The 22693-nt window shown below is 34.2% G+C and overlaps 2 protein-coding genes across 2 annotated transcripts; both read left to right on the top strand.

The window, feature by feature from the left end:
* On the top strand, positions 1–14824 carry LOC127120882 (protein EXPORTIN 1A). The gene is made up of 32 exons (XM_051051464.1): positions 1–273; positions 741–857; positions 3674–3766; positions 3882–3953; positions 4229–4336; positions 4409–4491; positions 4878–5016; positions 5099–5167; positions 5251–5328; positions 5497–5559; positions 5651–5695; positions 6249–6356; positions 6590–6691; positions 7386–7583; positions 7785–7844; positions 8513–8623; positions 10023–10120; positions 10203–10311; positions 10699–10764; positions 10890–10988; positions 11085–11165; positions 11293–11382; positions 12055–12140; positions 12271–12351; positions 12436–12618; positions 12786–12852; positions 13025–13135; positions 13263–13370; positions 13602–13739; positions 13814–13951; positions 14022–14126; positions 14324–14824. The coding sequence occupies exons 1-32, from the start codon at positions 175–177 to the stop codon at positions 14444–14446; spliced, it is 3228 nt and encodes a 1075-aa protein (XP_050907421.1). The 5' UTR covers positions 1–174; the 3' UTR covers positions 14447–14824.
* A 2313-nt stretch (positions 14825–17137) lies between these two features.
* On the top strand, positions 17138–22243 carry LOC127123922 (uncharacterized). Its single transcript, XM_051054097.1, has 15 exons — positions 17138–17356; positions 17441–17531; positions 17654–17769; positions 17927–17986; positions 18092–18157; positions 18395–18568; positions 18656–18688; positions 20267–20325; positions 20465–20562; positions 20964–21034; positions 21128–21218; positions 21304–21425; positions 21531–21590; positions 21676–21741; positions 21841–22243. The coding sequence occupies exons 1-15, from the start codon at positions 17300–17302 to the stop codon at positions 22003–22005; spliced, it is 1329 nt and encodes a 442-aa protein (XP_050910054.1). The 5' UTR covers positions 17138–17299; the 3' UTR covers positions 22006–22243.
* Positions 22244–22693: the final 450 nt, after the last annotated feature.

Raw genomic sequence — 22693 nt, 5'->3', positions numbered from 1 at the left:
CAAGCTATTTCTTCAGTATAAAAACTCCAAAAACCTTCTCTCCCTCCTTCTCTTCTCTCTTCTCTCTTCTCTTCTTCCCTCCCATCCTTTTTCGTTTTTCTCCCTCCCACAAATCGCGTTCATCTTCCTCGCTCTTTTTCTACTGTTTAAGAATTATCACTCTCTTCCTTCGCTATGGCCGCCGAGAAACTCAGAGATTTCTCCCAACCAATTGATGTCCCCTTGCTCGATGCTACTGTCGACGCCTTCTATGGCACCGGATCTAAAGAACAGGTTTACCTCCGTTTTCACTTTCGCATATACTCAGCATTTTGTTCTATTTCACTCATTAACTATCTCGTTTACTTCACTCATCAATTTGGTTTGGTTCAGTCCGAATCCTGTTTTCGTTTCATCACTATTTGGTGTTTTCCAATGTTTGATAATAGGGAGAAGTTAAGGAAATTTTAAGAGTTAGGGTTTATTACTCTTTTCTTCTGTGTGTTTTATTATCAACGGCTATTAGGAATGTATTTATTTAATTATTTTTATTTTTAACTGTGAATTTGTTTTGGTGTCTCTAATTATACATTTTGTTGGTGATATTGTTTTCAACCACTCAATGTTTTGGAAGTATAATTCATGAGTAGAATTATCTATATCTGTTCACATTTTTTGCTTACATGCTCTTGTTTGTATTTAAATTTGAATACTGGAATTTTATTAATGGCGATTCTTTACATTCATTCTACACAATGCAGAGAACTGCTGCTGACCAGATTTTGCGGGAGTTGCAAAACAACCCAGATATGTGGCTTCAAGTCATGCATATCTTACAACACACTCAGAATCTTAATACCAAGTTCTTTGCTTTGCAGGTTAGTTTTAAGCTATGTTGTTTTATGTTTGATAACCCCAATGCACCCCAAGGAATACAAGAGTTTAGATTGTTCCCATAATATTACATAGTAATTGCATGGTTTTAAATTGCGATTGCAAAGCGGTCCTTGATATTGCAGAAAATTGCAAGTCATATTGTGCTATTGGCGAGGTCTTAAAACCGACAGACCTTGACAATTCACTGCAGTCATAATCCTAGTTGCGGATCTTTTTTGAAACCTTGACAATTATCATGCCGACTAACCTTTTTATAAATAGGCAATCAGATCGATAGGAATCATTCAATTTATTATGACCAAACTTTAACGCTTGTCACAAATTGGATGAACAAGAGTTTAAGGTTGGTGGTCATGAACAATTGAAACCCAGTTACCCAATTACTTGTGTATGATCACTATTCTAAACTTGGTTTCCTGCTTTGCCAATCGGTTGTATACGGTCACTATTCAATTGATCAACTAACTCATAAAGGTGGCAAAATCTTAACGTGCAATAAAATAAACTCAATTAAGAAAGAACACCACAACCGGCGGTGGCAGACTCATGTGTGTATGAGGGCGTGTTGTGTGTAGATGTCCCATTGAGGTTTAAAGTATTACATTTATTATCCTGAGTTCTTTATTTTTATTTTTGTCCCCCAGTTCTTATATATTTGAATCCACTACCCCACCATTCTTCCATTTTATGTGACTGCATTTCAAAAATAAATCAGTCTTCTTGATTGATCAGTCCTTGTTTACCTTATTATCTCGGCTACAGTTAGATGCATGATGCATCTCATTGAAACACTGATTTCCAGACAGTGTGTGAATGTCTTCTTTTGGCCGGTGTCCCTATCATGACATGTATGCACTATTTGAGTCCCATTACTATTTCTACAAGAATCTACTCTTCTTGCTTCAGTTCTGCCTAGCCTTGTGCTAATCTCAGATGTAGCTTGGTCATGTGACTATCCTAAAGAATCAGCATTGGCCTGTAGCAGTCTCATAGAATCAGCCTGGCTCTGACTCATGTAGTCCCAAAGAATCAGCTTGGTCCCATGACAGTCCTTGAGAATCATGTTGGCCCTTTGACGGTCCTAATGAAAACACTTTTATTTTACCAATCTACAATCTTAAATTATATTCTTTGGATCATATATACTTTTTCTAAATATTTGTAGCAATCTTAGAGTTTAGTAAACTCAAGCTTTAGAGTAAGGATTATATGAAACTATCTAATCACATCTTGTTCTTATCCCATGAGTGTCTTAGATTACATCATAATATTGACTTTCTTATTTCCTCTTATTTCATATTTTGTTTCCTTATTTGATTAGGAATATATGAGTTTAGTGATTATCATGATTATTTTCCATATTTAATATCGTTTAAGAGCTAATATTAGTATAGATAATGTTTAGTATATTAACTTTTGTGTATTGGAAATAAACCATAAACATAATTTTCATAATTCACATAATCCATATTCTTTTAATTCAATGTCGACAAACATGTTGAACGAGGAGAATTCTTTATGCTGTCACTTGGTGGTCTTACACTAAACCTTGATTCTACTCGCAACCAAATTCTGTCTAGCACTCTTGTCCCCTTATATGACATTGTTTGCGGGCAACTGCTACATTTCTGGCCCCTTTCTGCTTTTGCTCAAGCCCCTGCTTCTCTCAATGTGCCAGTTGACTCTATTGCACTTGTATCAAATTCTTATCAACGAGGTGGTAGAGGAGGAGGATGTGAAAATAGTTGTATTTGACCTCGGTGTAGCTATTGAATTTTTTTGGCCATGCTGAGGCACAATGCCGAACAAAAGCTTGTCAATTGCAACCCAAAGTTGCGAATGTTGATCAAATTCTCAAGCATTTGACACTAGTGGTCAAGTCTCCCTTTCTATCATTAAGTATAATGAGTACCTCCAACTGAATGCACAAATGCAAACTGACATTCATATATTGCTCAGACTAGTAATCCTATTGCCTTTTGCTAAAAATAAAGACAATTTGGTACCCACAGTAAGTTATTGTGAATTGATAGTGCTTGTGAATATTTGTTACGTCATTGCAATCTTTTGACTTCACAAGTTATCCTTCATCAAACCTCATGTGCTTGTAAATGTGCTGAGAGAAAGAATCGACACTTAGTTAAATTGGCTCATACCATACTCTTTCACAATAATGCACCTCCTCATTTTTGGGATATGCGATCCTTACAACTTGCTATTTAAACAATCTCTTGCTCTCCTCTGTACTCGACATTCCAGTACTACGTTCCATTTTGTTTACCCGACACCATATATATTTCTCTACTACTCTAGCCTTCAGGTGCACATGTTTTGTTCATGACCTTACTCAAGGTAAACTTGCTGGAAAATCCCTCAAGTGTCTCTGATGCTATTCTCTTTGACAATACACTATCTCTGCCAATGTCACTATCTCTACCAATGTCAGCTTCATTGAGACTCGTCTCTTCTTTCTTTTCTACTCATGAAATATCCATGGTGGACATGGAGGGAGAAATGTCAAAGTCATATATGAGCTGCGGGATCAATCTTCAATACTAATTTATGTATCACTTTGTTGGATATAACTATGAACTTCTAGTCTTACATATCATGTTTTCATTTGCTTATTTTCACTCTACATGGTTTATTTTTCCTTTTTACCTCTGCATCCATCATTGTTGTCAGTGCTGCCGAAGTAATCATTGTTAAATGTCCAATAAGTTCTCTACTTTGATACCATAATTTTATTCTCAGCTGCCTTTCTCATTATATATTTTCCCTATGCTTGTAAATATAGGTGCTAGAGGGTGTCATAAAATATAGATGGAACGCATTACCGGTTGAGCAGCGGGATGGAATGAAAAACTTCATCTCAGATGTTATTGTACAGGTATCACTTACATGAAGGAAGCTGATACATGAGCTAGTCCGACTTAGTTTGTTGTTTTATCAATGCTTGTAATAATAATGTATCCTTTATTCCATTATTTACCTATCTTGCACAGCTTTCTGGCAATGAGGCTTCATTTCGAACAGAGCGGTTGTATGTCAACAAACTCAATATCATATTAGTTCAGGTAAAGTTGACGCTGCGTTTCCCTTCTATCATTTAAATTGATCTGTTCCTGTTATTCTCAAACAGTTATTCAGCTCATTTGCTTTATCTATCTTGATGAAACTTATATAATTTCTTCAGTTTATTTCTGTTATTTATATGGAGATTTGGATTTATTTTTCCTTCGTCTTTAAAAATCTAGATTTGCAACATTTCTTTGTTATCTTTTGGTGTTTTGGTATCTATCTAAAACTTTGTAAGCTATAACATTTTATATAACGATCAATATATATGCAGATTTTGAAGCATGAGTGGCCAGCGAGATGGCGAAACTTTATTCCCGACCTTGTTTCAGCAGCTAAAACTACTGAAACTATCTGTGAGAATTGTATGGCTATATTGAAGGTAAGTTTATCTTTATTTTTGTTGAATTTTGTTCCTTCAATCAATAAGTAACATTATGCAATGTTCATTCAGCTTTTGAGTGAAGAGGTTTTTGATTTTTCAAGAGGAGAGATGACTCAGCAGAAAATTAGAGAGCTTAAACAATCATTGAATAGGTAACAGTTAATAACTTGTATCTAACATGATATTTTGGGTATTATTTCATTTCCCTTGCTTAAGCTTGGATATTTGGCAATTGTTTTTGTTCTAAGAGGAGGGTCTACCATTGAGGTGGGAAACAATGGGCCCTAGGGAAGCCCACACAGGCTGTGGGCTGGGCGATGATTTATATAATTATTGATTTCTCAATGATAGATATGTAAATTAGCTTTTCCCTGAACAAGTCTATATTGTGGTTTTATTTAGCTGAAAACACGCCAACTGTTTGGTTCAATTATTGATTCTCAAACTGGTTCTGGCTTTAGATGCTCTAGCTTGTCAGCATTTCTGTTATTTATAGAGTGACTTTACACTGCTAAGAATTACACATGGTTGTTTGCAGTGAGTTTCAGCTCATACATGAGTTATGCTTATATGTGTTGTCAGTTTCCCAACGAACTGAACTCATACGTGCAACACTGTCTACATTGCATGCTTTCCTATCCTGGATTCCCTTGGGCTATATATTTGAATCATCATTGGTAGGTAGACATGTCTGTTTAGTTCAGTATTACACTGCCATGGAGCAAATCTGAGACCTATTGGTATTTGTGTTAATCACAGCTCGAGACATTACTGAAGTTTTTCACAATGCCAGCATATCGAAACCTGACATTGCAATGTTTAACTGAGGTATGGTCCCTTTTCCTAATGCTTTTGGATTTACTTTTAACTTTCAAGGCTATTATTTCATATTTTATAATTTATATTCACAGGTGGCATCCCTTCAATTTGGGAATTTCTATGATGCACAATATGTTAAGATGTATAACATCTTCATGGTTCAGTTGCAGGTAAAGTTAATTTAAACAGCTTTTCATTTTGTTCCACATGGTCATGCATTTTTCTTTTTGTCTCTGCAGCACTGTAGTCATGTATCTATTTTGTTCTATTTTTTTATTGTAAAATAATTTTTAAATTATGTGGTTGATTTTGGGATGATAATATGTTAAATGCATCAGACCATACTCCCTCCTACTACAAATATGCCCGAGGCATATGCGCATGGTTCAAGTGAGGAACAAGTGAGTATTTGCAATTTTCTGAAAATAAGAAGCCTGATTTACTGAATTACTTGTGATCTTACATTGATTTTTTTTTGCACTGTCTGTCTAGGCATTTATACAGAATTTGGCACTGTTCTTCACCTTATTTTACAAGGTAGGGTTTATTTTCCCTGTTTGATGTCTTTCTGGGATTTTATCTTTTATAATTATATAATAATGAAACATAATGGAACCAGACGGAAGAATTAGACCTTTCTTATATCTGAGCATAACTAGCTTTATTATTGCTTAACTGTCCCTTGCCGGCTCATTGCCAGGCATCTGCTTAAACTGATTTGTAACTGTCTCATGCCAGTCATCAGTGGGTGTAGGATAAACACTGCTGTTGGTGCAGGATTTGCATGTATATAAGTAATTGTACCTCAATCTCTGATCAAGAACTCACAATATCAAATACACATGAACTTTTCTATTGTTTTCTCTAATATATCTTTCCAGTAGTTCTTATGCAGTATCAGCTATATTATGCTTGTGCTGGCATTTTTAAAAATGAACCCTTATTTTGTATCTTATACTGTGGTGCCCAAATTTCCTTTTCTATATTGTGTAGCTCCTCCTCTTCCTCTTTCTCTCTTTTGCTTCCATATTAGGTTTCCTGTATGCTTGATGGGTGTTAACACTATAAACATTTTTATCTGTTTATGCAGGTTCACATCCGAATTCTGGAATCCACTCAAGAGAATATCTCTGCTTTACTATTGGGTCTTGAATATCTTATCAACATCTCATATGTGGATGATATTGAGGTTTTCAAGGTATGAAGTTGATATGTGTTTCATTGCTCTGCATGTTTTAATCTTATGAGTACTCAGACCTTATGTGCTCATTCCTCAAGTTATGTTAATAGAGCTTTCTTCTCTCTTGTCCCCAAAAGCATCCCCATTCCAATAGCCTTTTATGACTTTATCTTGCATGCATGTTTATTTCTCTTCCTCCTGTTCTCAATATGCACTAGTCATATATTTCGTTTATTTGTTAAAAATACCAGGTCTGTCTGGACTATTGGAATATCTTGGTGTCAGAACTTTTTCAGCCAAACCGTAGCTTGGAGAATTCTGCTGTAGCAGCCACAAACATGATGGTTTCTCAGGTACTCTCTCTAATGACGCATCAAATCTTTGTTCCTTGATGGTTAGAATCCAACTATTTCTTTTACACAACCAATACACTTATATGTAGCAAAATAGGATTCTTTCCGTTAGTGTACTCGGTGTTGTAGTATATTCACATGGAACATTGAGAGTTGATGCTGCTGTTTTGTTGAATGTTCACCGTTCGTCATCATTTGCTTGTAACTTGGCAGATATTTCTGTCATCATTCACTATATTCTGATGTGTTGTTGCTTACTTCTCCCCCCTTTTTAATGAATTTTGCTTATCCTTGTATCCCTCTGTAACTCTATTCTCCCTGTCTTAACCATTGCAATTTTTCCATACTGTTTGTTTTGTATACACAATCTGTTCTGATTTGTTTTAAATTTATTTGATTACCATTGTAAGTTGAGTTTGCAAGATAGAGTTTGGATCAGTAGGTCTTAAGCCAGCAACCATGATTTTGGAATATACATTGTGTAAAAATGGTATTCAATTATGTTCTTAGGAACTCTAAACCTTGCAGTATTTTATTTTATTTCTTTGTTTTCTAGGAGCTTCAGTATATCTTGCAACATTATATTTTGGCCGAACATGTAGATATTTTAGTCTGAATATCTCTTGTGATCCCGATGTATTATTTTCATCTTTCCTAGAATGACATTGGTCTATATTTGTAATGGAATTAACAGGTGTCAGTAACGCCTCCTGGTATGGTTGATGGCCAGCCTCTTCAGCGCCGACAGCTTTATGCTGGTCCCATGTCTAAGTTGAGGATGCTTATGATCTGTCGTATGGCTAAACCAGAAGAGGTTCTCATAGTTGAAGATGAAAATGGGAATATAGTCCGTGAAACCATGAAAGACAGTGATGTTCTCGTTCAGTACAAGGTAGTAAGGCTAAATCTGACCAGTGCTAACATATAGATGGACACAGTCTTGAAGCCATTTTCATCTGAATATTGTGTTGTAGACGATGATTTATACAAATTAAATTTGAGACATTTCTAGGTTAAATAATGTTAGTTATACATATATTATGGTTCTTTCTCTCAAGCAATTTGTACTAATCCAAGTTCAATCATTATACAGATTATGAGGGAAACTCTTATTTATTTGGCACATCTGGATCATCAGGATACTGAAAAGCAGGTATGTAAATCAGAAAGAACTGATCTCATCTTGTTCTGTCAGGGGAATGAAAAGTCATGGTGATGCTTCTTTTGTATGCATTTTAAATTTTATTATATGGGGATTTATATCATTTACGAGCTATTTAATTTTTTTTCATCTAATGGCCAAATTAGGATGGAAATTGTTTCGTTACTCTTTAACAATAAAATTATTAAGCTTGACTGAGATTTAGTTAATGTTACACAAATATGTTTTCATTTTGAGTTCCTATAAATTGATATTGTTAAGAGTCCCACATCGGACAATCTATGGCTTGAACATGTGTTTATAAGTGGGGGCAATCCTCACCCTACAAGCCGGTTTTGTAGGTCTGAGGTAGGCCCAACCACACATTCTTAAGATGATATCAGAGCATCGTTTAAGATCCATTGGACCATCCACCATTTAATTCCACGCCCCAGATCCAAATCCTGGGCGTGAGAGAGGGTGTTAAGAGTCCCACATCGGACAATCTATGGCCTGAACATGTGTTTATAAGTGGGGGTAATCCTCACCCTACAAGTCGGTTTTATAGGGTTGAGTTAGGTCCAACCACACATTCTTAAGAGTTTTGAAATTGTTACATTTGTGCCTCTTTATAAATAGCATTCCTTAATGTAATGGTCTAATGTATTGTAAATGTACAGATGCTTGGAAAATTAAATAAGCAACTAAGTGGTAAAGATTTGACATGGAACACTTTGAACACATTATGCTGGGCAATAGGATCTATCTCGGGTTCCATGGTAGAAGAACAGGTATTACAAATAAACCAATTGTTCAACAAGCTCCTGTTTTCCGTTACTCCTGTTAGAATATTGGTTCTAACATATTATGAGGAATTATAGAATATTCCTAATCCATTTTTCTTTTATTGCTATGCTTGTTTTTTGTCACTTGTTCTAACATGAAGAATATGTTATAAATCCCATGTCATTATGTGTACGAATAGTAGGATGATTGGATTCTGCACATTAACATTCAACACTAGATTGTTGATTTTCTCAATATTAAGATATTCATAATTGTTAACATTTAATATTAAAATATTAATATAGGAATGGTACGATTATTTCCCTGTAGACCCACTCTTTCCCGATGAAGTTTTTCCCAAAGTTGTAGTTTAAATCTACAAACACCAACAATCTAAGATATAATCACCACGATTGTGAAGTACAATGATAAACACAAGAATAGAGTAGAAAGAAAAAGGGAAAATTATGAGTTTAAAAGAAAATACCTGAACAATTTGATTACTAACTAGGAGAATGTGAACAAAGGAGGAAGAAGAATGAGCATGACACAAGAAAATAACAGAAAACTGTGAAGAAAGGACTGAACAGAGAGAGAGGGGGGAGTGAGAAGGAGAGGAATGGGTCACTGGGTCTAATCATCATACAATAGAGTTCAATACACACGGGCCAGTTTTTTTGCAAGACTGATTGACAAAGATTTCAAACCTTATTATTTTTTGAATTCACAAATACATAGAAATATGCGGTCATCCATAAAATTGGATTGAAGACTCAGAAATTGGCGGCCAAATGTATGGATAAACCCCGGTTTAGCTAGAGAATATGGCCACGAACATTGGCTGAAGTTTTTGTTTCGACAGTTGCAGCACTCCCCAGCAGCCACCTATTGCGACATGTAGTAACAGAGATATGGTGCTGCTATTTTGATTTTTGAACTGGTGACTCTGGTGAAAGTATGACGACATGAACAGTTTTCTCAATTCTATCCTTGACCATAAAACATATTAGTTGGTGACATAGGAGCAGTCTGACACATTTGTTCCCGCTACTTTGCAAGTTAGCAGATTTCCAGGCTTTTTTGTTCAGTGAACTTGGTGCAATTATTTAATTGGTGAATTTCACATAAGGGTTTTCTAAATTTAGTTTTGGCTGAAGGTATTTCTGTTACTGACTTACTTCAGAGTCCTGATGTCTTTAATATTATTTTTCTGACTTTTAGCACGGACTATAAATGACTGTTTCCTAAACTTTAATTTGTGTGCATGAAACTCAATTTTATCCAATATTTTTTCTGATTAAATTTGTTTGACATCAGTGTTTGTCTTGTATATTCTTTTATTGGATCTAATATTTAGTTTTTAGCATCTAGAGCTTAAGTGATCAAATCTTGCTTTTGTTGCAGGAAAACAGATTCTTGGTTTTGGTCATTCGTGATTTATTAAATCTTTGTGAAATAACAAAAGGCAAAGATAACAAAGCTGTTATTGCAAGTAATATCATGTAAGATTTGTTTGTTTTCATGTGCTATTTGACGAAGTTTCTGTTTCTTTGTTGAATAATATATAGTATTGTCTGTTGGCAGGTATGTTGTAGGGCAGTATCCACGGTTTTTAAGAGCTCATTGGAAGTTTCTAAAAACTGTTGTGAATAAGTTGTTTGAGTTTATGCATGAAACACATCCTGGAGTTCAGGTTGTTATTTTCTTCCTTTAGGTTTTCTGCCAGTCTCTACATGTCTGTTATCTCAAGTGATATTTGTATAGTTTGATTAAATTAACCTAGTGTGTGGTAGTTTTTCATGTGTCATCTGATTTTTTTTGTTGTTGTTGTCAAATGACTCAATTTGAGATCTGTATTTTCAGGTTTGATTTTTAAGTATGATTACGACATCTTTTATTTCTAGTGTATTATGAATATGAATACTTCTTCATGTTTGCTTCTGAGTTGTTACTTTTATTTAAATAATTTAAACAGAGACATTCTTTGATGTTCAAAATATTTTGTTATGTATAGAAAACATCTTCTGCTTGGAATTATTTAAGCTTAATTTAGTTTTTGTTTCATGTACATCTGTATCAGGATATGGCCTGTGATACATTTTTGAAAATAGTCCAAAAGTGTAGGCGAAAGTTTGTAATTACCCAGGTAAAATGGGCCACTTCTCTTTATTTGTTATACTCCCAAGGGAGACTTTTGTTTGTCTCTTAAGTACATATTCAGCTCTTGATATTTTTTAAAAATAAACATAATAACTGCGGTCATTATTTCAGGTTGGGGAGAATGAGCCATTTGTGTCTGAACTCTTATCCGGCCTTCCAACTACAATTGCAGATCTTGAACCCCATCAAATACACACTTTCTATGAATCTGTATCCATCTTTCTCTCTTTTATCTCAATTTCTTTGATTGTAATTTTTTGTACTATACTGTACGTTAATACTTCCGTTGCACATATCCCGTTGTAGGTTGGCAGCATGATTCAAGCAGAGTCTGATTCACAAAAGAGAGATGAATATCTTCAGCGGTTGATGGTACTTCCGTATCAGGTTCTTTTCTTTCTAGAGTAGCCATATAATTATTACCAATATCCTTTTAATGTTAGTTTAATGAACACCACATTATTTGTAGTAATCCAAGTGTTATAATGTTATATATCTCAATAATCTTCTGCAGAAATGGCTGGAAATTATTGGACAGGCACGTCAAAATGTTGACTTCCTTAAGGATCAAGATGTCATCCGAACTGTGCTTAATATATTGCAGGTATAACTTCGTCGTTATATTTAGTGTGACTGTGCTATAGACTCTTTGATATATTTCATTTTTCATGTTTGAAGACCATTTGAAATATAAGTTCTACATGTTTCTGTTATCTGTAAATGTTATTTCCTTGATGTGTTGTTTGATCTTTACTCTATGAAGTTCAACATTTATGTCTATATTACTTGATGTGGGGCTCAGGCGCCCCATAATACCCAGGTCTCTATCATAGCACCGCTCTTCAGAGCCAACAACCCGGAGGTTCACTCGACTGTGATGTATTCAAATCTTTTCGGTCACCTCATTTGTGGGTAGCCCTTTTGGAGTCACTGTCAATCAGACTTAAACCAATTGATAAGTATTCAACCACTTTGAGAACCCTCTCTTAATAGCCACCTATCAAGGGAGATGGACCAAGCCACATAAATACTCCACCAGACATTCCTTACTACTCAATGTGGAACGTGAGCACCTCATAATACCAAAGTCCCTGTTTTGTAGAGACAAGTACCATGACATGAAGCAACTATTTTCAAAACTTTTAACATTTTTGGTTACATGATTAATTTTATATTTCTTCTCTAATTATTTTTATCCCCATGGTCTATAGTTTTTCTTGGTTTTATCTCCTAATATGACAATAAGCTTGTTATTGATGTCACTTCCAAACTGCAGACAAATACAAGTGTTGCATCTTCTTTAGGAACATTTTTCCTGCCCCAAATCACATTGATCTTTTTGGACATGTTGAACGTGTACAGGTATCTTCTTTTTGCTTCTAAGTCTTCATATTGTTTTGGTGTGGTACTTAGTCTTAGCAGTAAATAATTTGGCTAGGTTATATTTTGTTTCAGTGAATATTAAATCCCATGTATGTTTTCCCTGCAACAGGATGTACAGTGAGCTTATCTCAAAAAGTATTGCAGAAGGGGGACCTTTTGCATCTAGAACCTCATATGTTAAACTTCTGCGGTAAGGTTAATTATGTTAATGCTAGTATTGTTCTAACTGGATCACACATTAGTACTGATTCTGTAAGCGTTCTTCTTGATGCAGTTCGGTTAAGAGGGAGATACTTAAACTGATCGAGACATTCTTAGACAAGGCTGAAGATCAACCACAAATTGGAAAACAATTTGTGCCACCAATGATGGATCCTGTTCTGGGAGATTATGCCAGGAATGTACCAGATGCAAGGGAATCAGAGGTTTTGTCACTTTTTGCCACAATTATAAATAAGTATGTAAAATTTCTGTCCCAGTTTTTCTTTTTTCATTTATATTTAATGTAGGCACTACATTTGTTTTTGTCTTCCTGATGGTTACCCCTGACCGAAAATATCTCTGGGGTATTCTAATACTAGCTGTTTTAATTATAAGTCACTCATTTTTATCTTATACTTGTAGATATAAAGGTTCAATGATTGAAGACATCCCTCACATATTTGAAGCTGTTTTCCAGTGCACACTAGAAGTAAGTAATTGTTTGTCATTTGACTAGGTTTGAGTGATCTAGTTGACAATCATTTTAATAGTGCCCCTTGTGCTGATTTTCAGTTTTGAAAAATTTGATTGGTGTAAAATTGTTGGATTCCTGCAGTGGGATATCAACTGACCTATATTTATCCTTTTATTCTGTTGCACAGATGATTACGAAAAACTTTGAAGACTACCCAGAGCATAGGCTAAAATTTTTCTCTTTACTACGCGCCATAGCTACTCATTGTTTCCCTGCGTTGATCTGCTTGTCAAGTCAGGTTCTATTTCTTGCTCTTCTCTAACATGATAAACGAATAGCACGTAAATTTATTTGTCATCATTTGATGTTGACCATGACTATTTTAAAATTTGCTATCTCTACCTGATGTTTGTAATATATGTCAGCAACTGAAGTTTGTTATGGATTCAATTATATGGGCTTTTCGGCATACAGAAAGAAACATTGCTGAAACTGGGCTCAACCTGTTGTTGGAGATGCTGAACAAATTTCAGGTGTGATCTTCGTATATATATGTTTTTTCTCAAGAACTTTCCCTCTTAACTTTCAAAAGTTATTTTTAAATTCACATTTATCTTGTTTTTTATTTGTATGTGGCTTTTCCTGCTTTGGAAGATTTCTCGTCCTCTCCTTGATTCTACTTCTCTCATTTATTCTTAATATATTATTTATTTTTATATCTTTTGGGATGCCTGTTGAAATGTCTATTTGTGTATGAAAAACAGGCTTCGGAGTTCTGCAATCAGTTTTATCGGACATATTTTTTGACAATCGAACAAGAGATATTTGCTGTCTTGACAGACACTTTTCATAAGCCTGGGTTCAAATTGCATGTCTTGGTGCTTCAACATTTGTTTTGTCTGGTACTGTCTAAATCCTGCTTTTAATTTCTTTTACTAGTGCGAAAATATTTAATTACGAGTTTGGTGCATTTCAGGCTGAATCGGGTGCCCTGACTGAGCCTCTATGGGATGCTGCTACGAATCCATATCCATACCCAAGTAATGCTGACTTTGTACGCGAGTTCACGATAAAACTTTTAAGCACATCATTTCCCAACATGACTAATGCAGAGGTAATTGGGCAGAAACAGCGAAAATTTAACCCCTTTGCCTGAAGATGACTAATTTCAAGAATTTTTGCAGGTTACCCAATTTGTTAATGGACTCTTTAAGTCCACAAATGATCTCTCCACATTCAAAACTCACATAAGGGATTTTCTTATACAGTCAAAAGAGTTTTCAGCTCAGGTAATGCTTTTTTCTAGTGGTGTTTTTTTACATCCTTTGACCATTTAAGGAAGCAACATTAAAAAAAAAAAGAAGAGGAAGTAACATGTATTAAAACTCCTGACAATAACTCTGGTTACTTTGGCTTGCTTATATAATTGCCTTGTTAATTATATTGGAATAACAAAGATCTTTAACCTGTTCTCTCTACATGGCAGGATAACAAAGATCTTTATGCTGAAGAGGCCGCAGCTCAGAGAGAGAGAGAACGGCAAAGAATGCTTTCTATTCCAGGGCTTATCGCCCCAATTGAGTTGCAAGATGAAATGGTGGACTCGTAGTTAATAGGCAAGAATCAACATGGTAGAGTAAATAGCAGGGAGGGCATTTATACTTTAGTTGCAGGTGCAGTGGTTCAAACAGATGCAACATTCTCCTCTTTAATATATAGTAACATTATGCACTCTTCCCAATATTTCATGTTGGGACTGAGTTTGCAATAGAGATTCCTGATTTCAGAGATTATTGGGTGATGAGTGTAGTTTGTTCAGTAACTGATTTAGGGTGAGATACTAATACTAGTCTTTAGTAAGTGTTTAGTCAAGGCAACATTCCATAGAATTATTCCATTGTTGAGGCTGATTGTGCAGAAAACCCTTGTGGTTTTATTTTGTTTTTTCATCAATTTATTAATTTTAGAAAAACAAGTTTCTGTGTTTTATGGCATATTTCATAAGTTGTTTGTTCTCTGTCCCTTACTGAATACAACATTTACCGACTCTTAAACTAATATTCTGTAAACGTATATATAATTCAAATCCAATCAACTAGTTGTTCTTTTAGGTTATTATTCTCCAAACGTTAAATATAATATAAAGAAAGAAAAAAACTTTTTGAGTAACTAAGCATGTATTCACTTTATCTTTATTTATATAGATGACAAAGTATGTATAAAATTCCACTAAAATGTGAATGAAGGGGTAATAGGACAAAATAAATAAAGTTAAGTAAAATCGTTTATTTTCTAATTTTTAATAATTTCTCTAATGAGAAGTATTTTTTTAATGAAACATATAAATACGTCTACCTTGTTTAAACTAAGATTTGATTAATATTTTAATTAAAAAAATTCATCATTTTAGTCTCTTGAAAAGGTAATTCATTGTTGCTTCAATTTTTAACTTAAAAAAAAGTCCCACATCTATCGTGTATTCTTGGGAATTTCTTATCCCATTCTTTGGAGATGTATCTTTGGATTGCATCATCTTATGATGGATCAAATGAGTGTTATTTTAGAGTAAAACAAACGAAAATTATGATGTATCAAATGAGTATAATAAAACAAATTTATTTTGGAGATGCATCCAACAAATATATTATATTTGAGCAGTTCAGTGGATATTCCGGAGATGTATCTATGGAGGAGATGTATCTATGGAGGTTTGAGACGGAATTTTGAAATATCCATCACCTTTGTATGTCAGATATTTCTGTAGATGCATATCCGGAATAAGTTGATAAAACACTCACCTGCATGATCACCGACTCATACTTGTTTTCCACTCCAAATCCTTTTCAAAAATCCTTCCATTCTCAATCAACATTTTCACTAAATCTTCATTCTTGTATTTCATCACATAAAAGGGAGTAAAAGAAGTTGAAATTTCAGGTAAACATCATTTATTTCAAGCCCCGTTGCTCACATTAAACTTCATTTTAGGCTGGAAAGTATTTGTTTAATCCGAATATGCAACTTCAGTTTCCGTATGAATCCCTTAGTGATGCATAATCGAAGCCTGTCTGTTCTCATTTTTCCAGCTCTATTTACGGTATTATTAGTTTTTGAGATTTTTTTTATTGTAACTGTTTTCATTAGATATAGTGTACCCCGATGTTTTTTCCAAACATGTGTCTCCGGATGTTAAAGATGTTGTTGTGAAGGAGGTAGATGTTGACAATCAATTTAAAAATAAGCAAAAGTTTGAATTTTGTGATCACATGCTTCAATAGAATCGTATAGAGGCCTCCAAATTGTGATTTGGTGTGGTAATTCGGAATAAAATGGTTCGAATATGAGAGGTGCATTTGTGACAATGACACGTGAAAGAAGTGAGAAATATAGACCTCTCCGTAATTTTAAACAAGATGACACCGATTAAAAAAATGTAAGTGTACCTTTAATTTCGTGGTTATATGTTGGCAAATAAGAAATGGGGATTTAATGTCATATGTGGTTTACATAACCATAACTTGTGTGAAAAGTTAGTCGGTCATCCAATTTCGTGTCGCCTCATGCCAAAAGAGAAGGAATGTGTTTAAGACATGACATTGAATTTGATTCAACCGAAAAACATACTTGCAATTTTTAAAAATAAAAGATCTGAAAATATCTCAAATATCAATCAAGTGTACAATATTCAATATCAAAATAACAAGGCGCTGATGGGGAATAGAAGTGAAATGCAACAACTTTTGAAACTTTTGGATGATAACAATGAGGATGTAGTAACCGTTAGAGATATATTTTGGACTCATCCTCATTCCATCAAGTTGTTCAACACGTTTCCTATCGTGCTCATCATTGATTCAACATATAAGATCGACAAAAGTACTTTCTACTTCTTATACATTATTTTGTATGTATCATATAATAAAAAAATGTGAGAAATCAGATTAAATCCTAGATAAGGATGATACAGATAAAGACCGAAGATGAAAGTACGATAAAAACATATGTGATAATGAAAAAGTAATGGATGCATGGAAGTAAATTCTTCTACTAAAAAAATTATATGCTGATTTTGTTAAAAGAAAAAAATTAAATTTAAATTTGATTTTTAAATCATAACCAAATTTAAAACTTGTTAGAAACCGATTTAAAGAGAAGTGTAGTTTTGGTTATTATTATTATTATTATTATTATTTATTTATTTGCAAAAACCAAACCATGCACACCCTAATTGCATGTCTAAAATAGTCATTTCCGTTATCTAGTTTCTTTCTTTGTGTTTGGAACCTTTTTGTACTAAAAAAATGAATATGCTGTTGGTGAAACATAAAAGAAAGTTCTTAGAAAATAGAAAGAAAGCAACGCTACCCTATTCCGTTGGGTGTTGTTCTTTCTTGAAATTCAAACCTCCAAACTTCAATTCAATCTCTCTCTCTCTCTCTGATTCTCAACACAGAAAGCTTCCATGGGTCAAGTTTTTCGGAAGCTCTTTGACACCTTCTTTGGCAACTCTGATATGCGGGTACTTTCTTCTTCTTCTTCTTCTTCTTCTTCTTCTCTACAGACTTTGCTTAGTTAAATTGCTTGATCCTCTTGTTTGTGACAGGTTGTGATGCTTGGTCTTGATGCTGCTGGAAAAACTACTATACTCTACAAACTTCACATTGGAGAAGTTTTATCTACTGTTCCCACTATTGGTCAGTGTTTTTTGTTTTTTATTTTATATCTTAGAACCCTAATCCCCTTGTTAAGAATGTTGTTTTCTTAGGTGGGTTTATGTGTTGTTTTTCTATGCTTATAAATTTTATTTGGCTTTCAGGTTTCAATGTCGAGAAAGTTCAGTATAAGAATGTTGTTTTTACGGTTTGGGATGTTGGAGGACAAGAGAAATTAAGGCCACTTTGGAGACATTATTTTAACAACACCGATGGTCTGGTAAGAATCAATATCCTTGCTTTTGTGTCTCTTTCTTAGTCAAAATTGAAATTCTGATATGTTGGAGGTTTTGTGAAATTTTCCGTCTTTCATCCTCGCTAATATGTCCAATTGATAGTAAGGTTGATATTATATAAAGATGTGTGCATTTATGCAGATTTATGTTATTGATAGCCTCGATCGTGAGAGAATAGGTCAAGCAAAGCTGGAGTTTCAGGTTGTAGTGTAAAATTTCACTATTCGCATTATATTATATGTGATCCTAAGATGCTGAGTGTATTATCTTAAACAAACTCTAATTTGATTCATTGATTATGTGCAGGCAATCATAAATGACCCTTTTATGCTTAATAGTGTCATATTGGTGTTTGCAAACAAACAGGACCTGGTAAGTCATTGTTACTATTTTTCATTTCTATTCTTTCTACTGCATGAGCTGACATTGTAGTTATCTGCGACCGTTCGTACTGCTGTTTTTTTCGTATGCATTAAGTAATCATTAATATTCTATAATACTAGCCGGCATTTTGTTTTTTTGTTAAAAATACTCTCCTAGAATTTAAGTTTTGGTTCGTGCTCAAGTCTGATCATAACTATTTTCTATTTTTTTTTCCATCTTTTGAAGAGAGGAGCGATGACGCCAATGGAAGTATGTGAAGGACTAGGTCTCTTTGATCTAAAGAATAGGAAATGGCACATACAAGGCACCTGTGCCCTCAAGGGAGATGGCCTTTACGAGGGCTTGGACTGGTTGGCTTCAACTCTGAAGGCGATAAAAGCTGAAGGAACCTCATCCTTCTAATTGTCAAGGTTTGAACTATACTTTCTTTAGTTCACATTTTTGTGTATCATTTCATGACGTCATGTGAATTATTGTATATTGCAGGTATTTTGGTCTGCGTCATTGATGAAAGAATGTGTAGAGTTTAGCTAGTTTCATTCAAGAATGTTGTAGAGTGCAGGAAAAGTTTTAATATAAACCCAGGTTATGTAAATATACTAGACCACAACACTTCCAATCATGATATCATGATATATAGACAAAATGAAGTTGGAATTTGTGTATCTAGTATTGGAAATATAGTGGGTTAGTTATTAGTTGGTGTTTGTTATTAGTTAGTTAATTGTACTTAACTGTATCATTTGTAATATTTTCATCATCATTAATACACAAATGTTTCAAGCTTTTTTTTCTACCTTTTCCATGGATGCTATGTTTCATAACATGATATAAGAGCAAATTTGGTATCCAGCTTAAGGAAAAATTTCTGCTGCATTTTCTCAAGAAAATCCAATTTTCTCACCTCTAAGTCTCAATTACTCATCGTTCTCTTTTTCTTTGATCCCTATTAAACCAAAATTGATCCCTATTCTTCGATTCTTGCTCTTCGATTTTGCAGTTGGAAGTTCTTATTTTATTCTCCAACATGATTTCTATATTCTGTCTTTGGTGGTTAAGTGTAGATGATTCAGAAGAAGATTCTCCGCTTGAGGATCCTGGCTTATGTGTTGTTGTCTTTGATCGGTTGCATCTCAAAGATTAGAATGGTTAAGGGCTTGTCATCCTGGCTTATTGAAAGTCTCGGAGTTGGAAAACTATTGTTACTGCTACAATGATTGGAAGATAGATCCAAGTCCTTCCTTCATTGCATTTAGGTTCAAATGGAGATTGCTAATACTGATTGCTTTTGTTCATTGATTGTGGATCTCGTTTTAGCCTAGTGACTCATGTTTGCTTATGTTAATCTGTAACTGTGAAGATTGGAGAACATAGTTGAGCTCTGTGATATGTTTCATTAGCTCTTGTTGTAGCTGTTGTTGCGTATGAAGAAGAAAAAAGGCTACCGATGCAATTTTGGAAGATGCTGCTGTTGTGATTCGCTAGTATTGTTTCATTAATTTTTAATGCATTTGTTGCTATTGTTGACTTGCGTCAAGCGCTGACATTTTTTATTTGCTTCTTTGTTGCTTCCATGACAATTAGCTTTGTTAGCCAGATGTTAACTTCTGTCCGTGGGCACAATGGTGCTTCTACTTTGAAGTTTTTAAAATGTTGTGAGAGTCTAGATTGATTCTTCATGTTCCAAATTGCGTAAGACTCAACTATATGTACAGGTGCACTTAACAATCTGGTTTGTAATTCTGACAGATTGATGGAGACTATTCCACTCTGTATTCCTCTTATTTTTATTGAAATGAAGTAGTTTGATATCGTGGTAAAAATAAGCTAGCAAGTTGAAACTAGCCTGTTGGAGAGAAAACAGGAGCTAAATAAGTTATTTTATGTGGTAAAAGGAATTAAGAAAAGGGAACAAGGTTGAAACTAATTCCAACAACCAAAACTATTGAACTGAAATTGGTTCTGGAATTTTATCTTAACCAAACATGTCATGTTGACTTGGCTGGGAAATAAATAAAGTGTGTAATATTTTGAACAAGTCAATGGTTGGACCATGTGATTTCGGTAATATATTATTAGGATCATCCTTCTTAGTAGGAAGCAATTATTAAAGAAAGTAGGAAGCTACACCATCAGTTCCAATTGGATCACCCTCTGTATGTTTTTCATTTTTTTCTGTCTCCGATTTCATGATTCATTCAATTTGTAGTATTTTACATATTTATTTATTCAATCGAAAGTTCTATGGATTTTTATTGTTTCGTTTGAGTTTTGATTATGTTTGTTTTGTTGCAGCATCGTCCTTCTAGCGCTTTCAATTCTCCTTTCTGGACTACGAACTCCAGTGCTCCTGTTTGGAATAATAACTTCTTCCCTAACCGTTGGATCTAGAGGTATTTAATTGATTAATTTATCTAACTTTTTAAAATCGCTTTTCTTTTAATCTTGTTGAAATTTGTTAACTATGTTATGAGGAAATTGCTTTTTATTATAATTTGATTTCTTGCCAGTATAGTAGAATCACCGTAATTAATATGATTTCATGAATAAGCTGCATCAATATATAATATATATAAACTTTGCATAAGCCTTTTTTTGTTGTTGTGATATTATGAGCAGTTTATGAAAATAAGCTATAATCCAGTTATGAAATATCATAATCTTATTTTGTATGCTCTTACAAAAACTTTAGAAGTATCTATATCATAAGAAATCAAAGTCCAAACTTCATCCCCCTCTTTGTCTGTTTCCGATTCTTGGCACAAATTGCAAATTCCTGAGTGGTTGATTGCAGGTACAGATACAGACATGGGTCAAGCTTTTCGGAAGCTCTTTGACACCTTGTTTGGAAACTCTCAGATACGGGTATCAATCAAATATCAACTGCTTTTTCTATGAAATTTGTTTGTTTTCTTGATTGCTTACTTACTATATTGATCTGCTTCCAACTGATTACAGGTTCTGATGGTTGGTCTTGACAACGCTGGCAAAACAACTATACTCTATAAGCTTCAAATTGGAAAAGTTGTAACTACTATTCCTACTGTTGGTGGGTCTTGTTTTATAATTATCTTCATAATTAACTCTGATTTTTTATTTAGTTTTTAAAAATACTTTCTTGATTTGCCTTGCAGGTTTCAATGTGGAGAAAGTCGAGTATAAGAATGTTGATTTTACAGTTTGGGATACTGGAGGCCAAGGACTACATAAATTAAGGCCAATTTGGAAACACTATTTCAACAACAATGATTGTCTGGTAAGAATCAATTTCCTTGTTTTTATATCTCTTTTCTCATTGAAAAGAACCTTCGCGCTATACTGGCTGTTTCCTTCACATGTGTTATTTTGCGTCTTTATGCAGATTTATGTTGTTGATAGCCTGGATCGTGAGAGAATCGATCACGCAAAGGAAGAATTTCAGGTTACAAAATCAAATTTTAGTAAAGTATTTGATCATGTGTGTGTGTGATTGTTGATAACAGAATTGATTCATGGATTACTTGCAGATAACCATAAATGAGCCTTCGATGCTTAATATTATCATATTGGTGTTTGCAAACAAACAGGATCTGGTAAATCTTTGTTTTTTTTATTTCTGATATTTGTTTTGTAGTTTTGCTCTGTGCTTAAGTCATGGCCATGATTATAAAAAATTTCTTGTTTTTTTTCAGAAAGGAGCGATGACGCTGACGGAAGTATGTGAAGGACTAGGTCTGTTTGAAGTAAGGAATAGAAAATGGCACATACAAGGAACTTGTGGCCTTAACGGAGATGGCCTTTTTGAAGGCTTAGACTGGTTGGCTTCAACTCTGAAGGAGAAAAAGGCTGCTGAATAATACTCTACAATATAAACCTCATCTTTTCAATGGTTCGTTTTCATTCAAGAATGCAGTAGAAAGTAGAATGTAGGAAACTTTTACTTTTCAATGGTTCATTTTCATTCAAGAATGCAGTAGAATGTAGGAAACTTTTACTGCAATCGACTTTGCAATTGTGTGCAGAGTCTTTTTAAACAAGAGAACTGTCCTCTATGTGATAAACATGTCAACTGAAAAGGGAATTGTCTAATGTAATTCATTAATACTAAAGATATGATAAGAGAAAAGAGAAAAGACTTCTTTAGTATCTCAAAAGGTATTCACAATAAATTGAATTGATCAAGATTAGAAGACATGGAAAATAACAAAAATTGAAATTGCTAATAATTTGACTCCAAACACATCTAACAAAATAACACAGGATTCCCTTACCCTAGCAACATGTCCTTGCAAGTCGTTAATCTTTTTAACCACAAGTCAAACTCTCTAAAATTGAAAGTGAGCATTATAAACAAAAATAATGTTTTGTTTTAGATTCTATATCTAACTATTGTCAAAACTTTGAATCATTCGAAAATGCGAGTGAGGGCGGGCTAGAGCGGAAGATACGAAATTCTCCAAATCAACAAAGGTACTGCAAATCTTTTTTCTCTTCGTTCGATTTCACTTCATGATTGTTGTTGCAATCTGTTTCATCTTTATTTAA

Source organism: Lathyrus oleraceus, chromosome 2, assembly GCF_024323335.1.
Source record: "Lathyrus oleraceus cultivar Zhongwan6 chromosome 2, CAAS_Psat_ZW6_1.0, whole genome shotgun sequence".
Lineage (NCBI taxonomy): Eukaryota > Viridiplantae > Streptophyta > Magnoliopsida > Fabales > Fabaceae > Lathyrus > Lathyrus oleraceus.
This window is presented reverse-complemented; position numbering and strand designations above follow the sequence as displayed.

Bases quoted from the DNA above. Each gene is read 5' to 3' on its own strand.
- LOC127120882 (XM_051051464.1), top strand. From the start codon at position 175: ATGGCCGCCGAGAAACTCAGAGATTTCTCCCAACCAATTGATGTCCCC. The intron at 12,141-12,270 runs GTATCTTCTTTT...TCCCTGCAACAG, and splicing joins GACATGTTGAACGTGTACAG to GATGTACAGTGAGCTTATCT. The intron at 14,127-14,323 runs GTAATGCTTTTT...TCTACATGGCAG, and splicing joins CAAAAGAGTTTTCAGCTCAG to GATAACAAAGATCTTTATGC.
- LOC127123922 (XM_051054097.1), top strand. From the start codon at position 17,300: ATGGGTCAAGTTTTTCGGAAGCTCTTTGACACCTTCTTTGGCAACTCT. The intron at 17,987-18,091 runs GTTGTAGTGTAA...GATTATGTGCAG, and splicing joins AAGCAAAGCTGGAGTTTCAG to GCAATCATAAATGACCCTTT. The intron at 18,689-20,266 runs GTAGAGTTTAGC...CCTTCTTAGTAG, and splicing joins CGTCATTGATGAAAGAATGT to GAAGCAATTATTAAAGAAAG.